This window comes from Zootoca vivipara, chromosome 2 (genome assembly GCF_963506605.1).
Source record: "Zootoca vivipara chromosome 2, rZooViv1.1, whole genome shotgun sequence".
Classification (NCBI taxonomy): Eukaryota; Metazoa; Chordata; class Lepidosauria; order Squamata; family Lacertidae; genus Zootoca; species Zootoca vivipara.
This window is the reverse complement of record NC_083277.1, coordinates 12,049,860-12,067,871: the sequence shown is the minus strand read 5'-3', so window position 1 is coordinate 12,067,871 and position 18,012 is coordinate 12,049,860. Positions and strand designations below refer to the sequence as shown.

Here is an 18,012-nt window from a genome sequence, read left to right as displayed (position 1 = left end):
TTCGGGCCCATTACACAAAAGGATAAGAAGAGGTTATCCCTTAAAAATACAGATAAGTATCTGATTGTTCGCTACAAAGCATCTTGGAGAAAATAATTGTATACATGGGAATTTACCCCACCCCCAGAAATCCAGTCTAGATTGTCACTTTTCTTTCCTCAGAACGTGTGACATAGGCTCTTCACTGTCAGAGGGAATTTTGTTACATCGAGGTCCAAAACCTGCACGGGGGGTGGGTTATGTTTCTGGGGTTAGCATGCAAAGGTAATATAGTGTAAGTCAGAAAGACCCCCGAAAATGCCCCCTAAGCGACCATCCCACTTGTCTGAAGCCAGAGATCCTGACCTTCCTACGGTAGTGGTCAGTAAGCAAGGTGGACTTAGAAACTCTTCCCATCATTGCCAAAGGGGCCCCCCCATTGCTTTCTGGGTTCTGGAGACTTTTCTGAGATCTCAAGAGTCCCTTCTAACAGTTTTTCCTCATCTCTAGCCCTCTTTCTATTTATTAATTTGTGTTTTAATCGCAAGTAAGTTGTATGTGAATTTTGGGCGACTGTACTCAACTCACAAAAAGTCTCTTTAGATATGGAGATTTTGCTGAATTGCCACATAAGCTTCCCTGAGGAGTAGCAAAAAAAAGGGGGGATTTTTGAACTTTCATCTCCCTGGCCAGTGAAGATGTTGGGGGAGGAAAAGGGAATCAGGAGTTGTTGGGGGATGTTGGGGGAGGAAAAGGAGTTCAGGATTGAGGCTGAGGAAGGATTTAAGTGATGTTCGTGCATAATTCTGATGTTATTCAGAAAAGATTGTCTGTCGAAAACTTGTCAGTATTAGAGGTTGGAGAGAGGGCTACATCGAAACATACATACATGTTAGCAGAGGAAACATATCCCTAAATTCTTCCAGGCCCGTTATACAAAAGGATAAGAAGAAGAAAAGAAGAGTTTGGATTCGATATCCTGCTTTATCACTACCCGAAGGAGTCTCAAAGCAGCTAACATTCTCCTTTCCCTTCCTCCGCCACAACAAACACTCTGTGAGGTGAGTGAGGCTGAGAGACTTCAAAGAAGTGTGACTAGCCCAAGGTCACTCAGCAGCTGCATGTGGAGGAGCAGAGATGCGAACCCGGTTCCCCAGATTACAAGTCTACCGCTCTTAACCACTACACCACACTGGTGTAGAGGGGATCTCTAAAAATACAGGTAAGTATCTGACACTTAGCTACAGAGAACCTTGGAGAAAACAATTGTATACATGGGAATTTAACACACAAACCCTGAAATCCTCTAGATTGTCACTGTTCTCTCCTCAAAACCTCTCACAGAAGCTCTTCACTATCTCAGGGAATTTTTGTTACATGGACCTATGTGCATAGCTGCCAAGTCTCCCGTTTTTCGCTGGAAAGCCCCGTTTTAAAAGCCATTTGCATGCATAGAAGCGACTTCCGGTGTCGCGCCGCTGCGATCCCTTATTTTTCTACCTGGAACTTGGCAGCTATGCCTATATGGGGGTTGTTGGGATCCACAGAATGCTGTGTGAAATAGTAAGTCTGCAGGCCTGAGTGTACTAGTAAAGTGAAACTGGCTGATGCAATACTTTCTGTAGAAGTGCTGGGTAAGAATGACTCGGCAGTAATGTGCTGTCAGTTGATTGGCTGTCAGTAGTTTAAAAGGGAAACCTATCCAGCAGTGTTTGTGGTGGTGTTGTAGAAGGGTGTGGTCAGTGAGAGGTTTAGAGAGTGTATGAACTGCTTGTGTATGAACTGCCTGTAGATATTTGTATATAGCTCACAATAAATATACTGCACTAAAGAAACTGGAACTCTTAACATCTCTGCTAAAGCGCCGTGAAGGAATTCGCGACAGGGGTTACGTTTCCAGACTGCGATCACGGAAATTAAGTTGCATGTGAGTTTTGGGCCGACTGTACTCAACTAGCAAACAGGTCTCTGATTTTGCTGAATTGCCACATATGTTTCGATGAAGAATAGCAAAAAAGGGGTTTTGGAACTTCCATCTCCCTGGCCAGTGGAAGTTTTGGGGGAGGAAAAGGGAATCTGAGAGCAGGATTGAGGCGGAGGAAGGTTTTAAGCGAGGCCCGTGCATAATTCTGATTTTATTCAGAAAAGATGATGGTATTATCTCTAGAAATCTTAAGTTGGAGGCTGGAGAGAGAACTACATTGAAACAGGAATGTGTGTAGGGTGGGCGGAGGTTTGCTGATGTTTCTTAAATCATTTTTTGGCTTCTTTCCCCCTTTGCTCATCCTGCACTGACAGAAGTAGCAGATTCCCAAGGAACAGAGATCAGGCAAGTTAGGGGACCCAATCAATCAATCAATCAATCAATCAATGTCATTTACAAAGCTGTCCTGAGAAGGGAGAGTTGCATCATGATTGACACAAGGGATGGCTAATCACAGTTCTGCAAATATGGCTTCTCAAGTGCCAGTCAGCTCATTCCTGAAGAGGAGACTGAATGTGACATGATGGCCATGAATATAAGCTTATCTGTCTCCACCCTCAGTCAAGAGAGTGTCAGGTTTGCCTTCTTGCCCATGCTAAATAAGGGCTGGAGGGTCTCTCCAGAGAAGGAGGCTTCTGAGAATGAGTGGAGGAGGACTGCTGTATCTGCATCATAAAAGGACACCCGTCCCCCTTCATAGTTCAGGGTCACTCGGATCCTCTTGGGCTCCCCACGCAGCATGGGAACAGGGTGCCCATCAGGGGTGGAGACCCTGTATTGATCACCCCACTTCCCTATGCGCCAAATCCCTTCCTTAGGACCAGGGATTAAATTGCCTTTCCTCTTCACAGACTCTCTGGCCACCCCCACGGACCATTCCACCTCACTCCCCACAGTGACTTCCCAGAAACGTCTGCCTTCCCTGAATGCCTCACGTCCCAGCACATAGAGATGTTTGTCAAATCTCTCAGGGTTGTTTGGCAGGGGTTGGTGCACTTCTCCCCAACTCACACTCTTTCGATCCTTGGACAGGATGAGGAAGGGATTTGCTGTGTCTGGATCCAAAGTTATGTTTTCTGTGAGGGCAGATAAGGAAAGAGAAGCGAAACAACATCAACTGAGAAGCTGACTTTTCTTTAGGCACATGATAGAAATAGCATCCCGTCTGAAATGAACAGGGACTCCATGGCTCTGCATTCGAGACAGGGATGGTTCATCAAGTTCTTAATAAGGATACTTGAAACATATGCAACGACTCTGTAAGTTGAATTAATCTTACTATGCCCATTTTTCAGATGGGAAGACTGCGGCTGAGAGACAGTGGCTTGTCAAAGGCCAGCCCCACCCCCCACCCCCCACCCCCACCGTTCATGGCAGACGGGAGTCTAAGTAGGGACTCCCTAATTCACATCTTAATCTTTTACCTCACATGACAGACTGTGCTTGACATGCCAGGTAAAACTGGCAGAAGATCCTCTCAAGTTTCAGTTACTTATTTAAGGTATGTTGTGCCCCATCCTTCCAGGAAAAGCAAGAAAGTGGTTAGGCTTCCCTGACCCCCGTGAAATGTCCTTCTTGGGATTCTTGATAGCACTTTATAGAATCATAGAGTTGGAAGGAACCCCAAGGGTCATCTAGTCCAACCCCCTGCAATACAGGAATCCCAACTAAAGCATTAACGTCAGCGGGCACCCAGCCTCTGCTTTAAAATCTCCAAGGAAGGAGAGTCGACGCCCTTCCATGTTCTGCAGGAATCACTGGTAGCCTTTGGATCTATGGTTTGTTTTCCCCAGGCAAACTATGAGAAGTCCGCCAAGGAGAAAGGAGTCACTGGTAGGCGTTTGGGCCGACGGTTTGTTTCAGCCAAGAACAAACTTGATTATCTCTTGCAGTTCTATCCTTTAAATGGACATCTATTACATGGTTGATAAGAATGACTTTCTTTTCCTATGAATTGTTTTAATGCAGTTATTGTTGCAATCCCAATATAAAGGGTGGTTAATATATATATACATTTCCGAGCACAATTCAAAGTGCTGATGCTGACCTTTAAAGCCCTAAACGGCCTCGGACCAGTATACCTGAATGAGTGTCTCCACCCCCATCATTCAGCCCGGACACTGAGATCCAGCACCGAGGGCCTTCTGGCGGTTCTCTCGCTGTGAGAAGTAAGGTTACAGGAAACCAGGCAGAGGGCCTTCTCGGTATTGGCGCCTGCCCCGTGGAACGCCCTCCCAGCAGATGTCAAGGCAATAAGCAGCTATTTTACTTTTAAAAGACAACTGAAGGTGGCCCTGTTTAGGGAAACTTTTAATGTTTGATGCTGCGTTGTTTTTAATATTCTGTTGGAAGCCGCTCAGAGTGGCTGGGGAAACCCAGCCAGATGTGTGGGGTATAAATAATAAATTATTATTGTATATATATTATTAATATATATAATTATTAAATAACTTTATTAAAGCCAAACACAGTTAAACCTAGGAGGTGCCATTCCTACCTGTCACCTGCAATGCAAAGACCCCATCCTGGCTCCCCAGACCTGATTGGCTATATGATTCAGCTTTTTTTTCACTGTTCTTCACATTTATGGAAAAGGTGGGCAGTGGAAGCATCATGAGAAACCCATTTAAAAATTGGTCAGGCTGGTGGACATTAGAAAGAAGATCTGTTCTGCAATCCTCCTCCTCTCCTCCTGCCACGTTATGGAAAGTTAGTCAAGCGATTTCTTTTTAAAGACACACATTTGTACAGCGGCCTTCAGAAATTATGTGGGATATTGGATGTTGTGAGTGCTGCTATTAGTAAAAAAATAATTGTCAAATGTAATGGGTTTTTTCTAGTTTATTGTTGTATTGATTAGCCTTTATGCATTTTACTCACTGATGTTTTCGAAAAGAATCCCAGAATATAATTTTAAAGATATATCAGAGTTTCCTTTATGCTGCCATTTGCTGCACCTTTTCCCGTTCTTATGATTCCCTTTTTGTGGTGTCCAGGATCAGGCCAGACTGGACTTCTGTCTTCCAATTGAGCCGTTCCCTCTGGTCTGTGCTGTAATTCTGTCCTGCACTTTTAATTTTACTCAAGTTTCTCTAGTTTAAGCAGAGAAGTCATGTCTCCCCTCCAATACAGAAGCTGAGGGAAGACCCCCATCTTGCAGGGAAGCTGGACCCCTGGAATTCACACTCTGGCAGCCCCCACCTCCCTGAAACTGACACCAGAACCCTTTTACCTTCCAGCCCCCAAAGGCTGTTGCAGCCATTTTCTGAGCTATTTGTGCTCATGCATTTCCCACTCTTAATGGGAAATTAAGAGGATCTTATGAGGGACCTGTATGGCTCCAAGGGATATTTCCCTCTCATATGCCTCTGTTTGACCCGGAAATGTACCTTTTCGCAGCTGAAGTTCATACTCCACAGTGTCTGGAAGAGGAAAAGAAACAGATTTAACATCACGCCATCATTCAGGTAACAAACCTGGAAAGAACAATATGAGTTTATGAGATTGTAGTCAGGGTGGTTGTGGACTACAAGTCCCATCATCCCTAAACCACTGGCCATGCCAGCTGGAGATTGTGGGAGTTGCAGTTAAAACTATCTGGAATTCACCCTGCATAACCAGGGCAGGAATGATGTCAAGGTTCAGGCCTTCCCAAATCTTGGAGGACAGACCCCCAGAAGATCTCCCCATCCACAACAAGATTCAGACATCCCTGTTCCAGGATGAGAGGCCTCAACCCCAGTCCCCTCTGCTCCTGGCTGGCTCTTGGACAGCCCTCCTCCTTCCCTCCTTCTGCCCCCCTTACATCAATCTCAGGGCCAAAGGAACAGGAGAAATGCCCCAAAAGTGAGATGTGTGAAAGAACCCAAAGCCTGGCTGAGAAATTGTGAAGTGGTGAAGTACAACCTTTTACAGACAACTGGAAACGTAAGGGAGGGTTAGATTCCTGGGGATTGTGCATAAAGGCAAATTGTGCAGAGTCAGAACGACCCTCGAAATCACCTGTGCCACCAAGATCTCAAGAGGGTCCCATGAGATCTTACAGGAGTCTCTCAGAGCCCAGTACGGTCTTAAAAGGGATTTGCGTGGTGGCCAAACCCTTCGTGGCAACCGCTTTCAAGCCCTTTACCTTGCTGACTGGAATCTGGGAGGCACCCCAAAGATCCCAGCAAGAAGGGTTTACCGTCCCCTTTCAATAAGAAAAATCAATGTTGAGTCGTCTACATATGAAAGTGTGGCTTCTAGATACTGAAAGAGAATAAATAAATAAACCCTCCATTTTCCTGGCACTGCTAATAACCTGGAGCATGTCATGAACCCGTTAAACATCCAGTATAAAATATTTTCAGCCCTTTACTACCTCTGAATTTCTTCATGACAGCCTCCAGGAAGAGATTCATATCACAGAAGTCCCAAATCCTCCACTTCAGGGCAGGAGGAAAAGCCACAGGTGGATCCTCTAAGTTCTCCTTCTCCTGAGACCTGGGAGGAAAAGAACAAAGTCAAGCCAACATCCTTCCAATGCAATGAACTTTCTGACAAGGCAGGCGTCTCAATCTGATGATAAAGGCATGATGAAGACTATATCATGAAGACTTGGGAGCAGGGTTTTTCCTATGGCAAAAGGGAACATCTAGATGACGTGTGGATCTAGAGTGCACTTAACAAGTTGAAGGAAAACCGAGAGACACCTGCTTCCAAAACATATTTAAGGAAATATATGAATATGAATTCATGAGGTCCGTATAGTTAAAGCTATGGTTTTCCCAGTAGTGATGTATGGAAGTGAGAGCTGGACCATAAAGAAGGCTGATCGCCGAAGAATTGATGCTTTTGAATTATGGTGCTGGAGGAGACTCTTGAGAGTCCCATGGACTGCTAGAAGATCAAACCTATCCATTCTTAAGGAAATCAGCCCTGAGTGCTCACTGGAAGGACAGATCGTGAAGCTGAGGCTCCAATACTTTGGCCACCTCATGAGAAGAGAAGAATCCTTGGAAAAGACCCTGATGTTGGGAAAGATGGAGGGCACTAGGAGAAGGGGACGACAGAGGACGAGATGGTTGGACAGTGTTCTCGAAGCTACAAACATGAGTTTGACCAAACTGCGGGAGGCAGTGGAAGACAGGAGTGCCTGTCGTGCTCTGGTCCATGGGGTCACGAAGAGTCGGACACGACTAAACAACTAAACAACAACATGAATATGAAATTGAAGGTAAACAAACTGATATATGCAAATTAATTTTTGAAGAAAAGTGAACAATACTGGGTCCTTACATAGAGATTTTAGGACTACACCCATTTTAGTGAAGCATTTCACGTGATAAATGAGCAAAATAAAATAGATCTGTTTTGTGCATTTCTAAAACATAAGGAAGTTCATAATTCTTTAGAATGGCTTTTACAATTAACATTAGAAATGTATTTTAGCACAGTGGTTACATTGAAAAATGGGACAAATATTGGAAATCAAGGCAATATTTTCTAAACATGGAAGATTCTCAAAATTCATGAGTGTCTGAAGTTGTCTGGAGGACGAGGCTCTCAGCGGCTACTATTCACGATGGCTGTGTCCAAGACAATGGTGCCTCTGAAACCATAGGAGGCGAGTGTCCTCTGGGGCTTGGATCCTGTTCATGGGTTTCCCCAATGGCATTTGGTTAGTCACTGTGAAAACAGGATGCTTGACTAGATGGGCCACTGGCCGAATCCATCAGGGTGTTATCTCACCTTCTAATGGCTGAGGAAGAACCTGCAGGAGCCTGACACTGGATATTTAACTCTAAATTACAGTGAAGATATTTACAAGCACTGTGGGGTGTCCCCTCTTTCACAGAGAAAGGCCTTCAGAAATATGCAGTGGGAATGGCTTCCTGTCTGTGATTGTAGATGCAACCAAAAGATACAAATGACAACGAAAATGTGTCCCTGTTTCTGTCTGTGATTTTGTGAAATGGAAGGAAGAACTGGAAGCGGAGTTCCTCACTTGTTAAAGAGGAACTTTCCTAGAATCAGAATAAGGCAGGGGTTTCCATCACTTACCTCTGTAAGAAGCTTCCAATATCCTGGAGGGAAAGAAAGGAAAAGGAAAGGAAAACTGTGATCAGTTTGTTGTTGTTGTTCGTATCAATTTTTTATACCACCGTATACCTGCAGGTCTCTGGGCGGTTCACAAGATAAAATCACAATATAAAAATATAAAATTCATAATAAAAACATAAAATTAAAGCAACTAAATAATCCAAATTGTCTCCATGTACATCCCCCAAGCTATGTACCCACTCCGTCAGAGGAAGTGTAACCCCATTGAGAGCAGGCCATCTCCCACCCATCTGGTCTTGGGAACCACCCACTAGCAGTGCCTCAGTCTTATCTGGATTGAGCTTCAGTTTGTTGGCTCTCATCCAGTCCATTACTGAGTCAAGACACTGGTCCATCACTTCCACTGCCTCATCTGAAGACATGAAGGAGAGTCAGCAGCATATTGCTGACAATGTGCTCCAAACCTCCGGATAACCCCAATCAGTTATCAATTTCTGTTCTCTTCCTGAAGCAAAGTTCTTAACCTGAGGTACTACAGTGGTACCTCGGTTTATGAACACAATTGGTTCCGGAAGTCTGTTCATAAACTGAAGCGTTCATAAACTGAAGCGAACTTTCCCATTGAAAGTAATGGAAAGTGGATTAATCTGTTCCAGACGGTCCGCAGAGTACTTAAACTGAAGCGTTCATAAACTGAAGCGAACTTTCCCATTGAAAGTAATGGAAAGCAGATTAATCCGTTCCAGACGGGTCCGCGGAGTACTCAACCTGAAGCGTACTTAACCCGAAGCATGGGTGTAATTGGTTCCAGAAGTCTGTTCATAAACTGAAGCGTTTATAAACTGAAGCGAACTTTCCCATTGAAAGTAATGGAAAGTGAATTAATCCGTTCCAGGTGGGTCCGCGGCGTTCATAAACCAAAAATTCATAAACCGAGGTGTTCATAAACCGAGGTTCCACTGTATTTCTGGGTTAGTGGAGTCTGTAACCTGAAGCGTCTGTAACCCGAGGTACCACTGTAGTTTGAAGCAGCACACTTCACCCTCTCGCATCAAGACCAGGCCTCACCTGCAGGAGTTCACTTGCTGGTTCCTGAAGCTTCTCCTCCATCTCCCAGATGAGGCTTTCAAGAGAGGAGAGTTCCCTGGAGAGTCTGGCCAGGTGCTCCTCCCTTTTTGCTGCAATCTCCTTCTCCGCTTCTGACATCTGGGCCAGAATACGTTTCTCCTGTTCTTCCAGAAACTGGTGGAGTCGCCTGAACTCAGCCACCATCTTTTCCCTCTCTGCATCTGTTTGTTTCTGCAGGAAGGAGATTGAAAGAAGAGAACAGTGGGCCAATATCAGGCATTGAGTCTGCTGTTGCAGGAGGAAGAGGCCAGTTATTGGAATTTCCTTGGAAGGGCACGCCTGACATTTTAGAGAGATTACACCAATATTCAGCACGGAAAGAGCTTCATAAGCAAAAGTCCACCACCTCCTTAAAATGGTATTTCATGCTCTGTGGGAGATAAGGCTGTTCAAAAAGAAACCCCTTTCTGTATTCCATATTCATTTCTCCCATGCTCAAAGATATTGATTTTAGACTAAAGCACTTTTTCACCTTAAAGTAACAATGGTGCTTACAAGCAGGTCTGCTGTTAAAGGATGAAGAGGCCAGTTATCCAAATTCCATTGGAAGGCCACTTCTGACATATTCAGCAGAAAAAAAGAGCTTGATAAAAATTTAAAAGCCCACCCCCCCTTTAAATGCTCTTTCATATTCTGTGGGAGATACGGCTGTTCAGAAATAAATCTCTTTCTGTATTCCATCTTCATTTCCCCCAGATATTGATTCTAGACTATAGCACTTTCACCTTAAAGTAACAATAGTACTTACAAGCAGGTCTTGGCTTTCCTTTTCTGCATCTTTTTTAAATACCAGAATTTTCTCTCTCTTCTTCCTCACATTGTCTAGGCAGCTGCTAATCTGATCCTGAAAAGAAAATCCAAATTGAGCTATGTTACACATGTTGTAGGAATTTTGGCAGGGGCATCTTAAGCTTATCTGCCACTGTGGTGCATGGATCCCTCCGGCGCCACCCCACCCCACCCCACCTTTCCCTCCGGAAATAAATTTGTTAGCCAGGTGATGCGAGATGGTATTTATCAGTATAGAAGCCTCTTTTTAAAAAATGGAGACTGCAGTAACACCTGTCATGCCTGTAAATGTAGGTTGAAAAAACAAAATCGTTAGGGTGTCGCCACAGTTAAGTGCTCGCCCTCTTCTCCGGCTCGGCTTTTAGTGCCTCTCGCGCTCCCGCTCATTCTGCTTGCACAGCTCCGGCGGTGGCGGCAGCAGCAGCAGCAACGACAAAGCTGCTGACTGCCACCGTCTTTATCACGGGCGGCGGCGGCGGCGGATTGCCCACCCGAGACAACACGCATACTCGTAGCCGGCGCCCGCTAGGCTAGCAAGGCTGTAAGCTGGGGGTCTATCCTGGAGGGGCTTGCTGTCCATGATACTCGAAGGGGAGGGAGGAGGCGGTGGCGGCTGCTCCTGGCCGCCCCCACCAGGGGATCAGCCGCGAGGAGAAGCCCGCAAGGCAGGCGGGAGAGTGCGGAGGGGCGCGCAACTCTCCGAGTCCAAGAGAGGTGAAGAGCGCACGCAGGCTCGGTGCCCGGAGGGAAGGTAGCCTCACCCCGCTACGCCGCCTAGCCGGCAGCAGCAGGAGCAGCAAGCCGCCTTCGCCCCCTGGGCATGGACGGATCCGGCCCGGCAGTGCGCCAGCTCTGGATGGCCCCTCCTTCCCGCTCCCCTCCCTCCCTCCCTCCCTCCTCTCCGCTGAGCTGGTGGGTGTGCAGGAGGGAAAGGAGGCCGCCGGCAAAGCCGCGCGCCTCCAGCTGGCCGGAGCACCGGCCCTTCCCTCTCTCTCGGAGCGCCCGAACAACCTGCCGATACTCATAACTGTATATATAACCCACATGTCTGAAACAGCACAGGAAGACAATCCTGAAGCCATTTTGACCCTCCCAAGGCTTTTTTCAACACACATTAAGAGGCAAGCTGAGTTGTATGCTAGCTCCCTACCCCACATCCCTGGGTCTTTTGCAAATGTTCCCCTTTTTCATCCCATATGAGGCAGAAATGGGGCTCGGAGCTGAGAAACGTGGGTTTTGCTATTTATCCCGCAGAACGAACACACCTCCAACATGTCCCCCATCCTTTTTATTAAATTAAATCCTATATGTTATTATCTTTCCCTCCAGGGAAGTTACTGCATTCATGGGTCAGTGACACACAATCCCTCAAAAAGAAAAAGAAATGTTTATTGTATAAAGTTTCAGAAGTTTAGTTTTATCAGGCTGCACAAGAATTCCTTTTGGGCTGCAAGTGGAGAGAATAAATTATATTTTATTATTTTTAATTTTATTTTTGCAAGCCCCTCTTGTCTGCAGCAATTCCACCCCCACCCCCGAGAAAGACTTTTTCCACCTTGTACTCCTGGGACGCCTTCTCTAGAGGAATCACCTCGTGGCTTTTGTGCTCCTTGGAAACATTACACAAGAGACAGATGGGGCTTCCATCCTCCTTGCAGAAGAGCTTCAGGGGCTCTTGGTGCTTCTCGCACATTCTCCCCATTCCTTTTCCCTCCTCTTTCCCCCCCAGATGGCTGAATTTCTTAATTATTTCCACAAAATTTGCCAGCTGCTGGTTTCTCCTGATGCTGCTTTGCTCAACTATTTCCCTGCACTGAGGGCAGGAAGCCTCTCCCTCGGATTCCCCCCAGCACTGGATCAGGCAGGATCGGCAGAAGTTGTGCCCGCACTCCGGGATGATCACTGGATCCCTGAAATACTCCAGGCAGATGGGGCAAGTGGCTTCCTCGCAGAGATCGCGGACGGGACTCCGAGCACCAGCCATGGCGGAGACTCCAGGAAGAGAGAGCTGGTTTCGTTTCCTCTCTTTTGCGTCTGCAAATGGGCGTGTCCGCTTTCCAGGAAATTCAGATGCGATTACTCAGCATCCCTGCTGCCTTGGAGTCGGCGGGAGCTCCGAGCCGCTTTGATATGGTGGAAATATATATTTTTATTTATTTTAAATGGAGTGCTCATCCTTGGTGGCTGCTCGTTTAAGGAATCATTTCCCTGTGAGAGCTGGTGGAGTTTGTTGTAGTTGTTGTTTTGTTTACAACCAGCACGTCAACCTCAGACCACTTTGCAAGCTAATGAATGAACTGCCGTCTCCCCCCTCCCCCGCCTTGCTCCATTCACACTCCTCTTTCTAGTTAGTAGCCAAGACATATGGAGGAGAAACAGCCCAGCCCTCCATCCCAATTGTCGGGAAGCTGTAAATGATACACATCCTTTTGAAAATAGGCCTGCAGGGGGTTGGGGCCTGAAGATATAATTAGTTAAAAAATAATAATAATAGTCAAGAAAGGGGAGAATATTCTAGAAATTTCTTCTTGGGAAGCTGTAAATAATATAAGATCATAGTTAAGCATTTTATTCATTTAAATATTACTATTATCATTCATATTTAATTACTGCTGTTATTGTCTACTCAGTCAGTTTAATTTACTTCACCTAGTTTGGCTGTGGAGGAAACAAAGGACAAAATTTTTGTTAATTAGGACACAATCAATAAGTTATTAACATTTTCCTTATGTGGTTCTGAATTCTCTTTGAGGTTCACGTATCTTGTTTGAAAGGGATAATAATAATAATAATAATAATAATAATAATAATAATAATCCCTTTCAAACAAGATACGTGAACCTCAAAGAGAATTCAGAACCACATAAGGAAAATGTTAATAACTTATTGATTGTGTCCTAATTAACAAAAATTTTGTCCTTTGTTTCCTCCACAGCCAAACTAGGTGAAGTAAATTAAACTGACTGAGTAGACAATAACAGCAGTAATTAAATATGAATGATAATAGTAATATTTAAATGAATAAAATGCTTAACTATGATCTTATATTATTTACAGCTTCCCAAGAAGAAATTTCTAGAATATTCTCCCCTTTCTTGACTATTTATTATTATTATTTTTTAACTAATTATATCTTCAGGCCCCAACCCCCTGCAGGCCTATTTTCAAAAGGATGTGTGTTTTTTTTAGAAATACTGTAGGATATTCTCCCCTTTTGTTTTCCCACTCCTTCCTTCCTAACTGTCTTTTAGTTCCAAGCACTCCTGTCCCTCTGCAGACTGTATTTCTGAAGACTGAATAATGAACCTACAGCAGCTGAACAGCATGAGAAAGCCCACAGCCATTGTTTCCATAAATGACATTTTTGGGACTTTTTGGGACTTAAGGGAGGGGGGAGAAAGGGGGGAACTATTGTTGAAAAGTTTTAAGGATTTTGACTATAAGACTGTTTATTATCTGCAACAACAACAGACATCAGATTTTCCAAAGTAGCCACAGCATCTTCAAAATCTCCTTCCAAAAGAAACAGACTGAAGAGGGGCAAGGGAAAGTGAATTGCAAGGACATACGCTCTCTTTTGACTTCAAGACTCTGTGCCCTATTAAGAATTGGCCTCAAGATACGCAACTGATATATGATTATGTTTTATGTTGTGTGATATTCGACAGAAACATTTAACTATGTCTGACAGTATGTTATTTCCACAAGGAGGGGGTGTGTGACCCAATTTTGTGTTTAATTGTTTTTTTATGTTTAATGTATAGTGTCCCAATGTTTTTTTTGTATTATTGCCATGCATTGTATGCCTTTTAAAGGATCAGGATATTGCATAGTCCAGTATTTAGATTAGATCAACTTATGACCATGTTTTCTTGTCCCACCTGGCACTCTGCAGTGTGCCAACCTTCTCTACACATTTTTTAAAATTGTTTTTACTCATTTTACCAAGAATAAGCTCCAAGATCCATGAAACACCAGATAAATAAAGGTATTTATGTCTTGATTTAACAGGAATGATCCCTTTTAGAGTTAAATTTGACTAATTTGGACATGTTTTATGGGGCTGTATAAATTTTAATTTGGCTTCAGTTCTAATTGGGCAAGTGTATCCAAGGTGCAAGTAGCTTTCTTCCTTTAAGAGCAACTGGGCAACTCCCTACAGTGCAAGGCCAGAGCCTGTAATAATAAAGGCCCATAGGAAGCCCAAGGCAAAGGCATCTCTCTCATGACATGTCCAAACCTGTGGCAGCTATGGGGGGTGCCAGGCGACATGGTCAATATGAAAGCCCTAAGGGGATTCACCAGGGATTGTTGCTGTTGTGCCACGATGGAGGTGTGCAACCAGAGGAGAGCTAGCTTTTGACACCTGAGAACACACAAAAGGGTAAACAAGCAAACTGCACTTTCCAGTCAATATTGGTGGACCATCCTGTTGAATGTAATACATAGACCATCTTTGAGAAATGCTTCTCCCAAAGTACTAAAACAACACATCTGGTTATTCTTTTGTCGGGCAACAATTTTTAAGAAAAATTATAGCCCCAAATGGGGGATTGTTATAAGAATTTTGAGGTCATATATATATATATATATATATATATAAAATAATTGTTCATAAAACATGTACATGAATGTACAGGCACATGTCTGAAGCAGCACAGGAAGACAGGCCTTTCTGACACCATTTTGACTCTCTCTCTCTGACCAGGTGTTCCTCTGCAAGGAAGAAGGGGGGTGGGGGGAACCTTCTCATTGTCTCAGGAATTAAAGTGATAACCCTGGCATCCTGGTACCTGAGTGCCAGACAAAAGGGTGTGATTAACTTGGCTGGGAAACAGGGAAATGTAAATATCTCTCAATTTTGTTTATTAGGTTTTGGGGGCAGGGGGCAGGGTCCAGACTGCTCAGATTACTGCCACCAGACCTCCCCTTTCATGATGTACCTATGATGAATCTAGGGAGGGGGGTCTTGGGCTACACCCCTTCTGTGACATATGGATGATGCTTCTGGGGGGTGGGCTGGAACCAATTTCAAATTTCTTTTTAAGGGCAAGACACCTCTGTTTGGTGTTCCTTCCTTGTTCTGCGTGAGAGGAAGGACCCTGTTGCAACAGTTTTTATTCTTTAATAAACTGTACTTTGCTTTTGACAGCCTTAGTTTGGTCTCTGTCATTCTACGGCCAGCGGCAACATCGTGCCTGCTTGCCTGGATCCTTGGGCTCTCCCTGGGTCAGGATCCATTTCTCTGGGTTCATAGGAACCAGCTTAAAATTTTACTTCAAGTAGTTTTGACAAAATCGCCAGCGTCTGATAATGTGGAACCGACCCTGAAAACGGACTTTGCAAACATTGCTCAGCTAAATGGTATCCAGATATTTGCCAATCACACTGCAGGGCACTTGTTAACATCAAGTGCTTTCACTTAGCCCCATTTTCTCAATGAATGCAGCCCTTTGTCCGTGAAACCTCACTTTGTTATAAGAATTTTAAGGTCTCCAATATAGAATAAACACTCATTAATGCACACATATCTACATATATGAACTATGTGTCTGAAATAGTATGGGAGAGGAATGCTGAAGCCATTTTGACTCTCCCAATAACCTCAAATATCATAGCTGCCAAGTTATCCCTTTTTTAAAGGGATTTTCCCTTATGCTGAATAGGCTTCCTCGCGAGAAAAGGGAAAACTTGGCAGCTATGCTCAAATATTCCTCTGCACTAAGGGAGAAAAATGGGGAAAGCCTTCCCATTGGCTTTTTGCTTACAAACGCGGTCTTAAGGGCATATTTGTGTATGAATAGGGTGAGTCTGTGACCTGGATTCATGAACTAAAGTATTAACCATGCCAAAAGCATGGTCAGACTCCCCAGGTAATGCAATCAGTGACCTTTAACAGGTATCCTGATTTCTGCTGGAGACCGCCTCCTTCTGCAATGTATGTCTGATATTTTGGGAGTTTGGTCTTGTGCTACAGCTGGGCAGTTTCAATAGTCTATATAGGGGCTTGCACACCACTGTTCTGGGTTCTCCTCCCTCCTGCATGGGGTCAGTGGGGATCCTGTAGCAACAGTTCCTTTAATAAAGATCAGGCTTACTAGCTGCTTTGCTTTTCAATATACTCTGATTGGCCTGTTTTCTCCTACCGATAGGGAACATATGGAGTGAGCTCCTGTTTCTTTGTCTCAGCTCCTGCCTACCTAGCAGTTCAAAAGCATGCCAATGCAAGTAGATAAATAGATACTGCTGTGGCGGGAAGGTAAACAGCTTTTCCATGCAGTCTGACTTCCGCCACATTGTCCCATTGCGCCAGAAGCGGTTTAGTCATGACTCAGAAAGCTGCCTGTGGACAAATGCCGGCTCCCTCGGCCTGAAAGCTAGATGAGCGCTGCAACCCCATAATTGCCTTTGATTGGTGAAATATACTCGGAGTCGAGAGTGAATTTCATGCTCTTTATTCAGCTCGTAGACATCAGGGAGAAGAAGAGAAGAATGACATTTTCCCAAAACCATCTGCTTATATACATTATTTTGGCTGCTCCTGCAGGCCAATCAGGTTGCGGATTCACTTCCACCTGGAGTTGGATTGGGTGACTCCTGCGGACCAATCAGACTGCTGATTCTGGATCCTATTGTTCCATGATTCAGCTCAGTACATAACAACTGGTCCTGTCCTATACCTTTTTAACCTTTGCTTAAGGACTCTATACAGGCTCTTGGATACCCCATAAGGGAAAGGGAACAGTTTCCCTTATAACAACTTTATTCAGGGAGAACATGAACCAAACAAGGGATTCCTTTGGGAAAGCTGCTTGGAGGAGGGACAAGAGGTGGGCTTACTCTCCCGACTGACCCAACAGCAAGCCAATCAGTAGAAAGCTGGTCTGAGAAGGGAGAGTTGCACCATGACTGACACAAGGGACGGCCAATCTCTATCCTGAACATGTGGTTTCTCCCTGGAGAGAAAGAAGGGCAGGCATCCCCAAATTTCAGCCCTCCAGATGTTTTGGAGTTGGACTACAATTCCCATCTTCCCCAATCACTGGTCCCGTTAGCTAGGGATCATGGGAGTTGTAGGCCAAAACATCTAGAGGGCCGCAGTTTGGGGATGCCTGGGCTGGAGGGTCTCTCCTGAGAAGGTCGATGCTGGGAATGCATTGGAGAAGCCCTTGGTGGATATTCAGGGTCCCTTGGATCCTGCTGGGCTCCTCATGCAGGGACAGAGCAGGGCCATCAGAAGGGAAGGAGGGGCTCTATTCCCATTTCCCCAGGGGCGTAGGAAGATAGGGGCGGTGGGGGCAGGCCGCCCTGAACGGTGGGCTCCAAGGGATGCCATCGTGGGGACACCCGCCCCGCCCCCAAAACACGCCCTACGCCCCTGGAATGTGAGCCGTGCCCCCGGGAGGCGAACCACGGCCCTCCGCGAGGCGAACCACAGCCCTGGAATGAGTGCTCTTCCCCTCCGGGAGGTGCGCCCCGCCCCTGCCCCCAGTGCCAGAGCATGAACCTCCGCCACTGCATTTCCCCACCTCCCAGACCCCATCCTCAGGACAAGGAGGGAACTTGCCATTCCTCTTCATAGACTTCCAATGCTCCTCACTCCCTGCAATGACCCCCCAGAAATGTCTCCCCACTGTGATCCCCTCATGCCCCAGGACATGGGGACGTGTGTCGAATCTCTCAGGATTGTTGGGGAGATTTTGATCCACATCTCCATCTCTCACACTCTCTTGATCCTCAGACAGGATGAGGCAGGATCCAAAGTTGCCTGGATCCAAAGCTGCGTTTGGGGGCAAACGAGGAAAGAGAACAGAAACAGCACAAGCCCAGAGAGTTCTAAATAACTTTTCTTTAGACCCATGACAGAAATTTCATTCCCGCTAAATGCACCGCGTTCAGGATGCTCCACAAGTTCTTAATAATAATTCTTGAAACCGTCTGTACTTTCAAGTGTTCAAAGCACTTCGAGCACATTACATATCTGCATAGAATCCTTACATGGACCCTGTATGTTTATTCCCTATGGCTTTAAAAAACACCATCCAAGTCATAGAGGATACAGCTTTAAATGGCTATGATTCATGATGGCT

General features: G+C 45.2%; 1 protein-coding gene across 1 annotated transcript; it reads right to left on the bottom strand.

The window, feature by feature from the left end:
• Window positions 1–361: 361 nt before the first annotated feature.
• On the bottom strand, window positions 362–12,295 carry LOC118080991 (zinc finger protein RFP-like). Its single transcript, XM_060270775.1, has 7 exons — window positions 11,478–12,295; window positions 9,882–9,977; window positions 9,074–9,304; window positions 8,006–8,028; window positions 6,324–6,445; window positions 5,353–5,385; window positions 362–3,039 (listed from the first exon to the last, which is right to left on the bottom strand). Exons 1-7 carry the CDS (start codon window positions 11,904–11,906, stop codon window positions 2,525–2,527), a joined length of 1,449 nt encoding a protein of 482 aa, XP_060126758.1. The 5' UTR covers window positions 11,907–12,295; the 3' UTR covers window positions 362–2,524.
• Window positions 12,296–18,012: the final 5,717 nt, after the last annotated feature.